General features: G+C 35.4%; 1 protein-coding gene across 1 annotated transcript in view; it reads right to left on the bottom strand.

Moving 5' to 3' along the window:
- Positions 1-14418, bottom strand: part of LOC104079012 (ERC protein 2) — a gene marked incomplete at both ends in the record, with an annotated part of 47761 nt that extends 33343 nt beyond the window's left edge. The window contains one exon of the mRNA XM_009580879.1: positions 14251-14418. Coding sequence (XP_009579174.1) covers positions 14251-14418 — 168 coding nt within the window. The remainder of the gene's footprint in view (positions 1-14250) is intronic.
- Positions 14419-16780: the final 2362 nt, after the last annotated feature.

Raw genomic sequence — 16780 nt, 5'->3', positions numbered from 1 at the left:
TAAGGTTTGAATTTCAAACTCAATACATCTCTCATTTAAGCAACTCCTATAGTTTTGATTCCAATGGAAAGCTACAAAAGATATAAGAGTCTAAACAAAAGCAAAATAAATGCACATTTAAACATCACACTGTTCTACAGGACAGTGTAACAATTATGAGTATAGCAAATGTCTAACATTTACTGCAGCATGCTACAACTAATTTTGTTAGAAGACTCTGGCCATAAATTACATTTTAAACATAAATATATATCTTCTTATATTAATAGTTTCATAACATGCCCTTTACATAGAACTGTATGATGATATTAAACATATTTGGTATATGTACTTCAAAAGTACAGACAGGTGATTCACTTGAGAGTTAATGTAAACTTTATTTGATTGTTCCAGAACATAGAGAATTCTCAGTATTCTTTCTTTAATCCAGAGACTTTCAGATAAGTGTACTGCTCTTAATTCTAAATGACAAATTGATTGTATAGAACTTGCAAATCACAGACATTTCACACCTGAAGGGAAAAAAGTGTAAGTACAGCGCTTTAAAACTGCTCTGTCATCTTTAATCCTTAATTACATACCTCTTCCTACAGTCTTACGAAATTATTTCAGAGATTTCCAATATTCTCTTATTTCCCAGTTTTCCTGTAAAATATTCTAAATAATACAATACTTCATCAACAGAGGAAAAATACTAAACTTTACACTTCCTTACTCTCAGAGTAAGGAACAAGGGGGAAGACAGGTTGAAGAGGGAGGAGGGAAGCCCTAAAAATGGAAAATAATTTTAAAGGGGGGGAGGGGGCGGAAATCTATAATACCAAAAATTTTTACAATGAAAGTAAAAATAACAGGTCTGCCCCCTAGCTACTATAAATAAAGGATGGCTATATGAATTCAATACAGCTATGTTGATTTGTACTAGAAGAGCACCCTGCCCTTAGAAATTGCATTCAAGAGCTTGTAATAGAGAATCCAGTTTCACATGGTACTATGAGTTTCCTTAAGTGTCAGTGGTAAAAAGTAGGAAAAAAACCATAGCAGCAAAGCCTAAACAGTTAGGCAGGAATTAATTAGAAATAATAATACCCTTTATATTGGAAAGTTTCCTTTTAGCTCCCTGGTTACAGAGGGCATCTATATTCATATATAAGGGAAAGTGTAATGACTTTACATGAAAGAAAAGCTTTGCAGAAGGATAACATATCTCCCTGCCCCCTTCTTTTAAAGATGTCTTTTCTTAATCATTCTAAATTAACATATGGTCAATGTGCATAGATTTCTATCAATTAAGAGTTGAAGTGTTCAAAATGTTGTTCATCAGTGAACCAAGATTCTTGTTACTATAAGACGTAATTTAATATTTGCACTATAGCTGTACTAAAGACAATGCACATATTAAGTTTCACCATTAGTTACTGCAGGCCAGACACAGCCTTTCTACATATAAACTATCAAAGTACCACTAAACTTAAACTGAAATGTTAAACGCAGCAACTTGGATGTCTTTAATCAACATCTGCTGAACAGTTCAGATTTTCTATAGCAGCAAAGGTATAACACAGCAATGCTTCCATATAAATGTCTGAATAGGAAGTAGAAATAATCTGAAGTAGGTCTGTGTTTAAGATAGTTTGCTTTTGGTATGAAAAACATGTCCTTTCTTTTTTTTTCAATCTTTCATTGAATTTCCTTTATCATGTATCTCCTCCCAAAAACCAGCAGATTTGTATGTATAACTTAGCCTCATTCTAATACCAGCAACTATTAAAAAAAAAAGGAAAATTGTCATACAGTAGATGTATGACACCGAAATACTTTTTTCCCCAACCCAGTTTTTCATTAGGTCATTGATGCCTGGGATTTATTAATCAATGTAGCCATCCTTATTCATTTGGCTTTCTTCATTTTTTTCATCTATTGTAAAAGCCTTGATGAAAGGATCCATGAAGAACGCTTGTTGTCCCTTTGGCAATTACAGGAAAATTCATTGTAATATCCTGAAGATGCATTTGGAGGTCATCTGCTATTGCAATGTCAGTGACACTCACCTTATACTATACTAAAATTGATAACACACTTGTAATATTTTTTCTCTGATGTATATTTCTTTGCTTTTTATGCCAGATATTTAGAAGTTTATCTTAAAGAATTATATAGGATGGTGAGTAGTTTCAGCAACTGTCACATGCAGTTGTCTCTCCCATAGCGCTAAGCCGTTGTAGCTCCCTGTTCACTTCTGTTACTGCCTGAAACATGTGCTCCTCTCCATGGTGGGGTTTGACAGACACTAGATAAAACCTTCAGAAGAGTGCTGAGTTAGGAGTTTTCAGTTAAGAACACTTGGAAGTCCTTTAGAGATGATGGCTATATCAAAAGTATTACACAGATTGACTACCTTATCTCTATAGTTCTGCAAGCATTAGAATTATTACAGAACTTAATTTTTGTCAGGCTTTCTCCTCAAGAACATGCTGTAAAATTCTTTAAAAAAAACTTGAGCATTTCTTAACAATGACACTACAGTAGTCTGACAACACTTCCATTTTCAGTGTCTCCCATTCAGAAGATGATAGATACTACTAACGGTCTGGACTTTGTAAATGATTGAATGATGGCCTGCTCAATGCTAAAAAACTGTCAGACACAGGGAAGAGCTTATTCCAGAACCAAGCATATATAGAGATTATTTTCTACTGCTCTACTCAGAGAATTCTTATTTTAGCATTAGTACAAAAAGTTAATCAGGTAGTCTATGAGTGTTAATCAGGTATTCTGTAAAAAGTATATTAAAACTTCAGCTAAACCAAGCAAATCTTCCTGTTCTGTTCCTGTGCCTTTTTGTGGTTTGGGGGTTTTTTAACAGGTTTTGCAGCAGAACACTTAAGGCACAGTGATAACCGGTGACTGCAGCACTGCCCATCCTTTCCCCACCTCAGATCCCCTCCCAAAAAACCCCCAGATTTAGTCCTTACTGAGAAATATGTCCTGCAGCATGAACTGCAGCACAGTTCTCAATAAGAACAAGACACATTTGTCAGCATTACACACTGCTGTCAGCATTACAATATGCCCAAAGAAGGAGAAATACTCCTGCCTTGCCAAGGGGAGGCAATTCACAAGGATGATAGTATGAATTGGTTCATTTTGCTGCCTCGCCTGCAGTTAGCTGTCTATGAGGTGGCTCTTCTTCCCCTCCCCAAAGTTGGAATGATTTATAGGGACTCATGAAAGGTGTTGCAATTCATACATTTCAAGGCAGAGGCTGAATTATATTACATTTCATCAAATGACAGTATACAAAAATTAGTAACAACTAAAGAGTGCTCACAGTAAAAATTGCTGAACACGTAAAATGTCACGCAAGAAGTCATGTTTTGTAAATCTAACACAGCTTACAAGTCTAGCTCCCATGGATAGTTCACAGGGATGATCTCTTTTGCAACTAAATTAGCAAACTCCTGTTTTCTATTACTTTCCTATGTAGTCTAGATTCTATACTTTGAAGTTCTTCACATTTGTTCAGCTGCTTACTACCACATCCACCTTCTGACATGCAAAAAATCTGAAACTCTCAAAAGTCATGGATTATTTTTTTTAAATAAACATTCAAATCAAGCTATTTATGGCTCCCATGACAGCCACAACAAAAATCCAGACTTAACCATAGATTAAGATTTTGGGATAGGTCACAGCAGGTATTTCACTCAAATTTAATATGTGCTTTTACATACTCTCAGTCCTGTCTATCAACAAGCAGCTGCTTTAAGATGAATAGTTTACAAATTCACATGGACCTTTAGCAGCTTCTCACCCTCGCTCAAGATCAGCAGTAGTCACTACAGAAAGCAACGTATGGAAGTTCCCATGGCGTACAGTTACTTTGGCATGGGGTTAAACACAGAGCAATAAAGGACTTTGTGCCTGTCTGGGGACATGACTGGAGATTTCTGCTGTCAAATTAAGGCATCTCTTAGGCAATAAATATAGCGGGCCTGATTTTTCTCCCAGATAAATAAGGGTTTACACTGGCATAATTACCTTTAGTAAATTTACTGCAGATTTATTCATAAGTGAATGGTAAATAGGCCCAATATTTCTTTCATATATAACAGATTACGCAATGTTATGCCATTTTTCTTTTTACTTTCCAAGAACTGCTTTACTCCATTCTCTTTATTTCACTTTGATCTTAGCACTGTGCCTGGGTAGGCGTTAAAAATTAAAGTCAGGTGTGCTAGAAGGAAGTGAATTAGATTCAGATTCCTTTCTAAAGTTGGATTTATTCTACTCATATTCAAACACACCACTGCTGATTCTACCACCAAGAAATACATACTACTTGGCAACAAGAAAATTATCAAAGCAATCTGACCAAATTGGCACCACTAGCTCTGGCTACATCTGGTAACAATAATGTGAAGGGAGAAGTATGAAGATAACAATTCTCATTTATTGTTACCATTAAACTTATCTGCATGTGTACTCTTAAGTCTTTGAACTTCATGCTTTCATAAAGCCAATAAGAGCTCCACTCAAAGGTGAGGGGTGATGCTTTTCCAAAAGTGATAAAATATCCAATTTACTAAGGTATTAGAGTCTCTAGTCACAGACTGCTCAGTTAGACGGACAGCAATGGAATACCACCAGGAAAGCATGACTGCCAACATCAAGGAGCTCTAGCAATGCATAATTTAAGGTGTTTGATTCTATGCCAATAAAAGAGTAGAAATTTAATATACTACGAAATTGGTAAAAACCAACTGCTAATGTATGAGTCTACTTTTTACATTTATTAGGAAATGTTTCTTTTTATTTCCAGATATAACAAACTTGGATATACATTAGGTCAAGTTGCAGATCAACTGTAAATGCCTATTCTAGCAAAGAGATGAACAAGGGCAGTGGGATCTACTTTCTTATTTCAGGATAAGGTCAGGATGGTTTATCACATTAACAAGTTATTCAGTCACTACATTGCTAAATATTTCATGCATCAGACTGACAAAAACATTAATCTCTCAGTCAAAATAGGCTCAAAATCATACATAAAATGTACCATTTCTAAATCACTCAAGATTTAAAATTATCTTCTCACGGATTTTACTGCATATAATTAACAAGCTGATGAAGTTATTTTCCTGGGAAGCATTTCATAAAACTATGATTTGCAATTTTCTAGCAATTCTTAGCTAAAATATGCTAAAAAGGAATAAGGATCATTAATAAAAACCTGGTAGCAACACGTTTGAAACAGTGTACTATAACCATGATACAGAATCATACAGACCATTTATTTAGATTCAAAATTTATCACTATACTTTGCATATAAATAATGTTAGTAAACTTTGAACTGTGTCTGAGACTTAGTTTTAATACACCAAATTCCAGTATGAATGGTGCATTAGTTCAAATGAAAACAAATAAATAATATCCAAATATTTTGTTTGCTCAATTTTGTAAATAACATCCTCACTTTACCTGAGCAGTAGGTAATTACAGCTTTGAAATACTCCTAGCATTAACAAAAATCTCCCCAAACTAGTAGCATCAACAGTTGCTCCCACTAGGCACTTAGCAGTAAGAAATATATATAGAACATCTCCAAATATACTAGCCTGACAGGATGCACAGTTCCCAGCTTCACAAAGGGTTATGTTGAAGGTGACAACTTATGTATCCCAAAGGAAAAAGATATGAGTTAAACATCTCTACCAATATTGGTGTAACCACAGTTATGCCATGTAACAAAATATGATACACAGAATAAAACAACTGTTGCTTTAGTTAAAGTATTACTTGGCAAAATATTCCCAGCTTGCCACCTTACATATTCTGAAGCTAGAGCTATGCTTTTAACATACATATATTTATTCTACTGCAGAATATGTCTAAAATGGTAATCTAATCCAGCGGGTCTAAATTTTGGAGCCTGGCAGAGAGTACTTCCAATATTCAGTTACACCATACACAGAGAAATGGCTGCTGATTCAGAGAGGCAACTGCAGCGCATTCCTGTGAATCCCCCTTTTCAACGTCTACGTCAGTCAGAAAGGTGAGAAGCCACCCAACATCCTTCTTCCCTACCACAAATCAGTCACCTGGAGCATGGAGCTTGAAAGAGCTTTCAAGAAAAAGATTAGCATGTAAATAAGACATACAAGCCTTTTGGGTTTGTGCAAAACTTTGTTCCATGGGCTACTTTTTGAAGGATCTTATTTTGTGTCATTTAAATGAGTCAAGGATTCAGTAGTAAACCTGGCTGGCAGGTATAAATCCAGCTGCATCTGTCATGTTGAGACAGTTAGGAAATAGTCAGGCTGCCACTCAAAGATGCAGTTCCAAGAGCAGTGAATCACATGAATACACACTTTCCTCTCAGTCAGCAGCTGAAAATTCAGAAAAAAGTGATGACAGCAGGATACCTCTCTAATGTAAAATTATTCTCAATTACATTTATAACACCCTCCCTTACCATTTTTAATTCCAATCAGCAGACTTCTATTTCTTGGAAGACTATTTAATAGAAAAATATATTTCTTCTCTTGGGCAATTCTGATTTTCCCTCATTCTTTTTCGGATATATAAGTAGTCATCCATTTCCCTAAATAACTCCTTTGTGTTCTTCTGCACCTCCCAAAGATGACAACTTCTACTTTCTTTTTGCCCAGTCACACTATACATAATATAGCTCTTTCACACTTCAAAAGAAATTTCCTCCAACTCTACTGAAAAGAAAATATTACTCTTCACACAGCTTAAAATTCCCAGCATGCAAGTTGGCTGCTTTCTCGGCATGAATAAAACTTAGGATCTTATTTAAAGATAACTTTGTTAATTAGTATTGACATTTCAGAGCAGAATGGCTGTTTCCTTCCTCGCCAATAGCACTGGTGTCACACTAGCAGTATGAAACCCTTATGTAAGTATCTCATTAAGCTCAGTCCTACTTTGCAAATGGCGTATTGATTTTAAGAGCACTTCTGTATGCTACATATAACCTGAGTCTTGAACTTCAATGCTCTTCATTTGAGCTGTGTGTGAAGAACCCTCTCAGAACTAGCTAGCATAACTTGATCTAGAATAACTTACACTATTTACACTTAAGGATTAATCTTTAAAATTCTAAATACATGTGATCTACACATACACATTTACTATTTCCTAAAAAGTGATCTTTTTTCATCTCTCATTTATATATTGTACTACATCATATTTTAGATCTTACAACTGATTGCCTCCTTTCTGTATATATAATTACATTTAGAAAGTTAATAACGTATGTAGTAATAGTATTATACTACTGTGCTAAAAACTACACAAATATATGACAGCATCTCTTCAAAGCACTTATTTCTTATTTCAGCCTATTTCTTCAAATAATTAGTACTTTTTTCACTTTCACCAACAATCTCTTACCCTATAGCTCCCAAATGAATTAAATATATCCAAAATGCTCAGTTTTCCATAGGTGGCATACAAAAGCAGTCAAATTATTATTTTTAACTTTTAGGATTTTAAAATACAATTAGGATTTTCAAACATGCAGACAAACAGGTTCCTTTGTTACCTGTTCAGAGATGTATATTACTGGTACATAAACCAGACTATTTTGACCAACTGCAGTTTGACCCTGTTTCTTGGAAAACTGCATACACGTTGCTTCTTATAATATTTTCTGACAAGTGAAGGCCATCCCAAAGAATAGATGCTTCCCCCTCATATTGGGGGAATAATTACTGTAAACTAAGATATGCTTGCAGTTTCAGCTACTTATACTGAAATCTAGTGACACTTCTGAATTCTTCCAAACACCTGGCACCAAACATCTCCAGCCATTTCATTAATTTGTCAGCTGCTGTTGATAAAGAGGCAGCTTAGATGCCTGCTTAGACATGACTATTATGAGCAGATCTCCAAACAACTTTAATACCAAGACCAGGTGCAGTCAATATTTCTTCACTTACTTGAGGGTCCATGATTTACAATATACCTGATATTCAAAAATTACCACGTTTACAGAACTGGCATTAGATAAAAGAGTTTTTAGATTTTGTAATCTCATTAAACTTCGTTTGAGGAATTCAGTGATTTTCTCCTATAAAGATAAGTTCTTACTTTCAAATAGGTCAATAAGCAGAAGTGTGTAATCCAACTATTCTCCTTCTGAAGTGTAGACTTGAACAAAAGCAGCAGTAGCAAGCAGGTCATCGGGAGTTGGGGGAAACAACAAAATGCTGGGCTTCTAGCTTCAGTGGGTAGCAAATTCATTGGAAAAGACAGTACAGTCAATCACAGACTAGAAAACTTTCTAACGATCACGGATTTCAAGGTGCAAGGACTGATCTAAACTCATAGCTATGGTTTTAGGCTGGATGATCATTCAGGCTGGCTTCATTAAGTGAACCTATATTAAGTCACATATTTCCAGTGACCTTTTATAACCTGTAAAAACTTAGAAGTGTAGTGTGTTACAAAGAATGGGAAATTAAAGAAGCTAAAGGAAAGTGAAGATGATCACTGCCTCTGATCTTAATGACATTGCTGTCAGTGTCTCAGTGTACAGGCTGAGAGCATCCAAACAGCTGCACCGGTTTGGCTTGAGTTTTTTCTGTATTTATTCAGATAGCCTCGATGTGTACCACATGCAAAGTTTAAGGGTCCCAAGGCTGTATTTTATTGTGCAGCATCATTGAGGATCCATTTTTTTGACAATGTATTGGGGTCAATAACACTACCACCCTAGATGAACAATTGGCTATATTTAGTTCAATCTCACTTTCAGACTGCCTTATCTGAATAACATAACATGATTTGGCAAAGCTGCAAGCGTAAGCAGCCAACAAAGTACAATTTTCTAATACTCAGTACACTGGACACTGTACCCTTAAAGTGGGCACATATTATTAGAAGAAACATTTCTTAGTGTAATACACAAGTCAACAGTCACCATAGCAGCTTTGAAATATCAAAACTTTCATGTTATAGCAGAATGACCCCCTAATTTTTTTTTTAACAACACTGGTAATCTGCAGTCAGAACATTGGTCTGTTTTACAGAACAACTAATTAGTTCAGAATTTGTTGTCTCACTCCAGAAATACAATAGAACTCTGATTTGGTAATTGCAAAACCCCAGTTCACATAACAGTCTATTTACAGTGTTCTAGTAGAATTTGACAAAGTTAATAATAATGTCCTTCATCATGCACTCATGACCCCTTTATGGGATTATGAAAACGTGCTCCCAACTGATTAAACCCTGAAAAAAAAAAAAAAAAAATCAAAGGCATCTTCTATCAGCAATGTGCTTGCACTTTCTACTTGTTAAGATCAAACGAAAGAAATTGGTCTCTTAGGTCTTCCTGGACCATTCTGGATTCAGAAGTTTCAATTTCAGTGGTGTTCCCAGCCAGAATTCCTGCATCAAGCAATAATACTGATGCAAACTTCTAAGCACAAGAGTAGGACTCACCTGTTTACACTAGTGTACTCCTAATCTCACCGTATGTAAATTTCCTCTTTTTTAGAAGACAGCTAACAGTAATGCATACAATTAATTGTACAACACATTTTAATTTAACACGAACTGGACAACATCACCTAGTGTGCACAGTCCAGCCACTCCAAGTACAGATTCCAATTATTACATGAGAGCTAAGACTTTATGACATTTCCTACAAATGCTAATTAGCTGGTAGGTTAGGGCCCTCAGTCATGTAGCACTTCATCAATCACAAAGCTTAAACTATTAAAGATGGAAACTGTAACATTTTACATGAAAAGTTATGTTGCAAGTCAAAGTAGAATATTATATTAGCCTCCTTTACATGGTTTTCTTTTATAATAGTCCCCACAAAAGAATTTCCACAAGCTGTTGTCCTAATACGATCCAGGTCTACATCCTCCATGCTGTTCTCGTCTCAACAGCTACTGTTTTCAACACCGAGACTCATACTTCAGAGTATATAATTGCTTTTTAAAATATCTACGGATTCCTAGAGGAAAAAACACACCAGGTATAGCCACTGTATGAAAAAGAAAATTTGAGAGAAAAAAAGGACATGAAAGAATCATCATCAAGTTCAGCACTTCTGCCCTTCAGCCTACAACTCGGCCATATTCATAGAACTTGCACTTTCTGGTAAGAAATACATAAAGATTTCTGAGGTCTGCCCCTCTGCATGCTAAACTGACAGATATGAGGTGTAAGACTAGCTTTGCCAGGTTAAACAAGGCTATTAAAACAGCATACCCAACTTTACTGGCACTAAAATGGAACAGTGGTGCCAAAGATTCTAAAAGAAAGAAATATTAAGTAATATTGCACCTCTGACATTGACATAAGTTTATTATTACTCCATGCCAATCTACCTTGATCCAAATCCTCTAAACACATGCTGTTCCAGTGCTGGGCCTCCCTTAAGCCTGCAAATTATACTGAATAGTGTAGCGGTTTTTCAATTTGGTCAAAAGTTACACCAAAACCACTGCATGGAAGGACAATGCATCATTAGCTCATTATCTAGCCCATTACTTTTTTCTGCAACATGTTGCCTTATGCTTGTTCCTATGGCATCCCATGGAACTCACCACAGCTGTTTTGTTTCTTCCACACCTTTGGTAGGAGGCCCTCAACAGAACCTGTCCTGTCCTCCAAATATAAGAGCTACCCAAGAAAGAAGAAACAGCTCCAACTTTGAAAGGGAGCTTTTCTGGTTTTGGTTCAGTCTCCTTTGTATTTTCCAACACGGCAGGTAACAGTAATGTACACAAGAGAAAGAATATAGAATTAGAAATTGCACCTTTCCAAGTTACATATTCCTTCCTACTCAGTTTCAGGTTATTACTGACAAATATTTTTAAGCACTATATACAAATTCTTCCTTCTTCAATTACTTGAATACAGCCATTAAAACAAATATTATTTTAGGCTGAGTTAAGCACTTCAGGCTGAGTGGAGAGAGATGTAGCCATCTATCTTGCATCAACAAACGAAGGCACTAAAATAACCGGTTATTCACAAGTCCTCATATCAAAAGTAAATAAAAATGCAGAGATATAAAATTTGGCCCTGCACAGAAAAAAGAAAATGGAGACAAGCATTATAATATTACAGTAAGAAGAATCTAATGTCTAGAGAGAACTTAGAAGAACTAGAAGCAATTCCTTCACTTTCAGAAGGGTTTTCATGAGAGTAAGAAGGCAACCAGGGCAATGTCCTGAAAGAAGGTATGTAAAGGCAGGACAATCCACTTGAGGGCCCAGTAACTGTTTCACCTCCTAAGTGTCCCATGAAACAGTCCATGTTGCTTTCCACCCACTGAATTCTCCACATATATGTGCACGATGAGAACAAATTAATTTCTAAATGTTCAACACACAAATGTCTGGCTGCCACCACTTGAAGTGAAAACAATAGCAGAAGAAGTGGCCAAAAGGTCAGAAGGAGAAGACGAGCGAAAACTGGATGAATGCAAGAGGCACATGCAATCCAGCAAGGAGTAAAGGATAAAAGCATAATTAGATTCAAGTAAAGCATGAAATTACTGCACTCGACATATATTAAATACTTTTCCATCAAAATTTATTCTTATATATGGTTGCTATTGGAAACGTATGTTGTCAAAACTGGAAAAGAGGTACATCTGACAATCTTTTTCTTAAAGCAGAGCATCCACTACTAGACTATCTGAAAATCCCTGAAAAGTGACTATTCAAAAATATTACAATAAGAATACTACAGCACTAGGAATTACTACTATACATAGTCCAACATACATCTGAAATAACACATAACTGAATGAACAATCTGCCTATGCTCAAAACGGAGCTGTGTTCCCTTTGCCTTTGACAGAACATAAAGAGCCTATGAGGTATGAATACCCTGGGACACATAACTCCATGTAGTGAGGATAAAATTATCTAGAACAGAAAGGCACTAATGCCAGGAAAGCTTCTTGAAAAAAAGTAGATAGATATTGAACATCTTCCCTTCTACATGCAAATATTGTGGTCCAGAGAGAGATTGCATCTGCTGCCAAGGATGCTGGGATGCTCAAGAAAGCTAACCATGAGAAGCACTGCCAAAATGAAGTTGAACACTTGGGTTAACTAGACAAATAGATAATTTTTTTTTTTCTAGATGAATTTGAAAGCCTGGATTTATATTGGCAACAGATAGAATTTTCTACTTCAGAATTGTACACATGAAAAGTAAACAGTGAAATCATCCTTTATAATATCATACTCTAGATTTATTTAAATAACAGGGGTGAGTAGAGCAGGATGATATTTCAATAAAATTTTTCTCTAGTTAAATTATCTGTGAGTGAATTTATTTCCAAACATATTGGAAGTGAGGCACAAGTAAAATAATGCTAACATCTACATAGTAAGATAATGTGGTTATTAAAAATGCTTCAGAGAAGCAAATCTACACGTAACTTTTACGTGATGTAAATGAACTATTTTTCTCTTTCATTTATTTTAAGTAATCATCGTATTCCATTCTTCTCTAAGTAAACCCAGTATTTAGCCCATAGCAGAAAAACTGAACTTCAGAAGCCCCCTGATGAAGCATATTTACCAGAATAAAAACCTCAAAAAAAAATTAAGGTGCTATTTCCAGTTTTAAAGAATCAATTTAGTACTAACTCTGATTTTGCACCTAGTAGTTAGCAGGATTTATCTATCACATTGTATACTAGAGCTTACGAGGCTATAACATGCGTTTACTCTATGATTTAGTGAAGAGAGATAGTGCAGTTTGAGAGTGATTATTTTCATTAAGAGGCAGATGCAAAAGAGGCAAGACCACCTGCAAGCCCTAATAAAATAGCCATGATGTATCAAAACCAGAAAAACACACTATTTTGCATATTTCTGAGCACATAGCCATGACAGACAGTGCTGACAGCTCTGTGAGATGTTACATTCATCACACAATTTTGATTACTGAATCCACATTCCCCCTACTGATCTATTTCCTCAAGATCTAAAAACAAGACCAACTGTAAATTGTTGGTTTGTTTGGGGTTTTTTAGAATACAAACCATAAGATGTCCAAAACTAATTAGCATTCAGCAGAGGATAAAAGGCTTGAAGTTTGCTATCTTTACATCATCAGCATTGCTAACAAGGCAAATATTCAGAAATAAGATTAGAAGTGAGTGAGTACCTATATTCCAGTTTTGATAGGCCTTATTTCCTGGGCCTGAAAAAGCAGTCTTCTCAGTCTGTGGAAAATAAGGACTTGGCCTTTTAAAGACTGTATTGAACCAATTGTAGACAGAAGCACAGCTAGACCATTTGAATCCTACATGAATCCTGGAGGAAAACCACAGTAACATGAACTACCTACATAATAATAAAGAGTAAGGAGTAGACATTCTTTGAGTGGCTATAAATGGAGGGGAGAAGTAAAGTAAAGTAAAATGTAGTGGATGCCAGGAATTTTCTCTCCATTTATCTGTATGTTCCCAAGTGCATCTATATACGATAAAGAGTGATACACACAATATACACAGAACATACCTACAAGCATAAATATTTTTGTGAGTGTGAGAAAAAGTATATGGTAAATAAACACTCTACTACTGTATGCAGAACCCTTGCAGAGCTGCCTTTCCAGGAAATTCCCTCGCCACCCCCCCAAGTGGAAACTATAATGATTAAATCCAACTTCCCAGAGAGAGTAAATGCAGCTAGTTAAATTTGCAGAAAATTAGAAATACTACTAATAAGGTTGTTCAGAGAGAGCCTCCCTTCTTAATGTCTTTAGCTCAGAGGAAAAGCAGATAATTGACTTAATTTAGGTCCCTTCCTCCCCCCCCAAAAAAAGTCTTTAAAGAAAAAAAGCAGTGTCCTAATGTTTTACCAGTCCCACATATTTTATTCACGTTACTTGGAAAGAGTAGTAATCAGTGTTAGTAAGGGTAACAGAATCCCTCATGTTGAAGAATAAGAAGTTTAGTCAGAATTTTTAGGACTTTCATTTAACTCCAATAATTTTGTGGAAACTGCAGCACTTAATATTTTTGTGATACAATATAATTAAGATACAATACTATAGAAATGATCGCATGGAAAACAGTGACACATTTTATATTAGAGAACTACTTGACTATTACAGATTTACTCCTTGCATTTTTTTAATATATTAAAAGTAATATGCTATAAGAAATAAATATATTTCCTTTAAATGTGCCTCAAAAGTTTTACAACATATCCTTTCATCAGCAATCTTACCTTTTTTTGAAGGACATTAATTTTTCTTTCTTTTACTTCCAACATGTCTTTCATATCTCGAATCTCTCCAGCCAGGGTTCCTTTCTCTTCTGTGAGGTCTTGAAGTTGTTTTGTTTTTTTATTGAGAAAGGTTTCTTTTTCTTCCAATCGTAACCGCAAGGCATCAACCTACAATAAATCAAACATATTTAGGTTTTATAAAGATTACTAGTATATTTTATTTACTTTTTCTAATTCCCTTTTTTTTTGTTACTTAAGAAATGTTTTATTTCTTTTCTATGTAGATTTTCCAACTTTATCTTGGACTAAGATTGTTTTACCTGTTAAAATGTAATAAAAAATAAAAGCACTTTTTGCACCAAAGCATGAATAGAAATGTAGAGTAGTCAAAACATGAAATAGCATTAAAACAGTCCTAACTTGACATATGCGTAAGGGACTCAAAAAAAACTAACCACCTTGACTTGTTAAATATATAACTCAGTGAAAATAGTGTTCTGTATCCTGTTTTTATTTGCCCATTAAATCCATGTAGTGGGCAATCAGATACTACAGTCACTACACAGGTTTGGGCACAGATCAGTAATCTAGAAACATCTAGAATTATTTAACAAAGACACGTCAAATAGGGAAATGATAAGGTTCTTCACTTTTCTCCAGTGTATATCGCATAAGTCTCTTAACTAATGGGCCTTACTGTACTTTTCTGTAGTAAGCACAAATCCCTGTCAACCAAAATAAGGGATATTCCAAGGATTTTCCTAAGCAGAAACGGCTTAATAAAGAACCTCACCAAATTGCTCTGCATTACATAACTGCTTTTTTCTTTTAGAAACCCTAACAAAAATCCAAAAAAAAAGGAAAGGAAAAAAAAAATCAGAAGCATTCTAACAGCTCAGAAGGTGTATGTAGCCTTGATTTTCTCATTTCTTGCTGTATAAATGCTCAAGCACGCAATTTTATTGTTCCCTTAATGCAATTCAAACAGTTCTCAAATTATGGTCAGGCAAATACTTGCTGGTGGTCTGGAAAAAGTCCGTAGATCACTTGACACTGGTTACTATTTGTATACAGTTGTTTCTATAAGCAGCTCTACTGCTAATTGCAATTAAAAGCTTGGGTACTTATAAAAGCATTTGGAAATAAGGAGGAAAAATAGCTGACTCTCTTCCATTACAAGAGGTGTCAGGGGGGGAAGCAGCAGCCACCTTCAAGGACAGCAGCATAAATATTATCACCAAAAAAGAGAAAAACATTTGGTGAAGCAAGGAACAAAGTGGCGAGAAAAAGGAAAATCTAAATGACAAGGTACCTGGTTCAAGGAAATGGAGAAGGAGGGAACTGGCTCTTTGGGGAGTATAATCAAGAAACAGGAAAGTATGCACAATGTGAAAAGGCAGACATGGCCACAGCAGTAGGCGTATACATATGGATCCAGGTGGAAACACTCAAGCAATGTCAAAGTAAGGAAAGAAACAAAGACCTAGACAGGAAAGCAACTTTTTTCAAGTAGATTTAACAATCCTACTTCACAGCTTCAAATTCCTAGTACCTTTTTTAGTGATACCTTTCTACATAAGCACTGCCTAGCATAGTTACCACAAGGTAAGATATGATTCCAAACGGAAAAGGTGTTACTCTTCACACTGTGAAGAGGAGAGGAAGCAGTCACTGTCAGGATGCTCACTGATACAATCTTGGAGAACTTCTAATATACTATTCAGACTACTGGCTCTCAAGAACTTTCAAAAAGGTATTCAGAGTAAGAGATCTTGTCTCTAAACAGCTTCCTTAAATTAAAATATAATAATGGAATGGAATAAAGGAAAAACTTAAGTGGTCTTAAAGATACTGACTGTAGAAAGTAGGGGGTTCAAAATATGACGCATGTAATCTTTGCTGACCTTGATAATTAGCAAAATGAGAAAGTATACATTTCACTGAAATGGAAAGAGCAAGTAGCATTATTCCTACAAGAACGTTTAAAAAAGCATATGGAAGGGTGGGCTAAGTTGAATAGACAAATGCAGAAAAATTGTAAAGGGAAAAAAACCAGAAATTAAACTGAATTGAAATGTATCTCTAGTTTAAAATATTTACCAATTTCTTTGTCTAACCTAAAATATGCTGGGGACGGGCACTTAATTCACTAACACCAAAGAAAGAATTATCCATTACATAAATTCTATTCTTAATACCTTTGTAATAAAAGGTATTTTTGTAATAAAATAGTAGACATCTCTGTGCATTAAAGCAACAGAATATGTTTGGGTTTAACCATCAGTAAAGAGTTGCACCTTACATGCATTGATCCCTTCAGTGAGCACTTCCACTAAATCATACATCTTTCCACATTCTGGTTCAGAAATGCAGTTACAAATGAATCACTGAGCAGCTCACAAGCAACAGAGCATGGAGTACTGGGTGGGGATATTTTGGGGTAAAAAACAGATTTCATCACACATCAAGTTTTTAAAGACCAAAAGAGACACTTTTTTTTTAATCATAGAATAATAGAATCATTAAGGTT

This window comes from Fulmarus glacialis, unplaced genomic scaffold (assembly GCF_000690835.1).
Source record: "Fulmarus glacialis isolate BGI_N327 unplaced genomic scaffold, ASM69083v1 scaffold42246, whole genome shotgun sequence".
In the NCBI taxonomy this organism is placed as follows: Eukaryota; Metazoa; Chordata; class Aves; order Procellariiformes; family Procellariidae; genus Fulmarus; species Fulmarus glacialis.
Note: the sequence above shows the minus strand (reverse complement) of the source record. Positions and strands in the feature narration are given on the sequence as shown.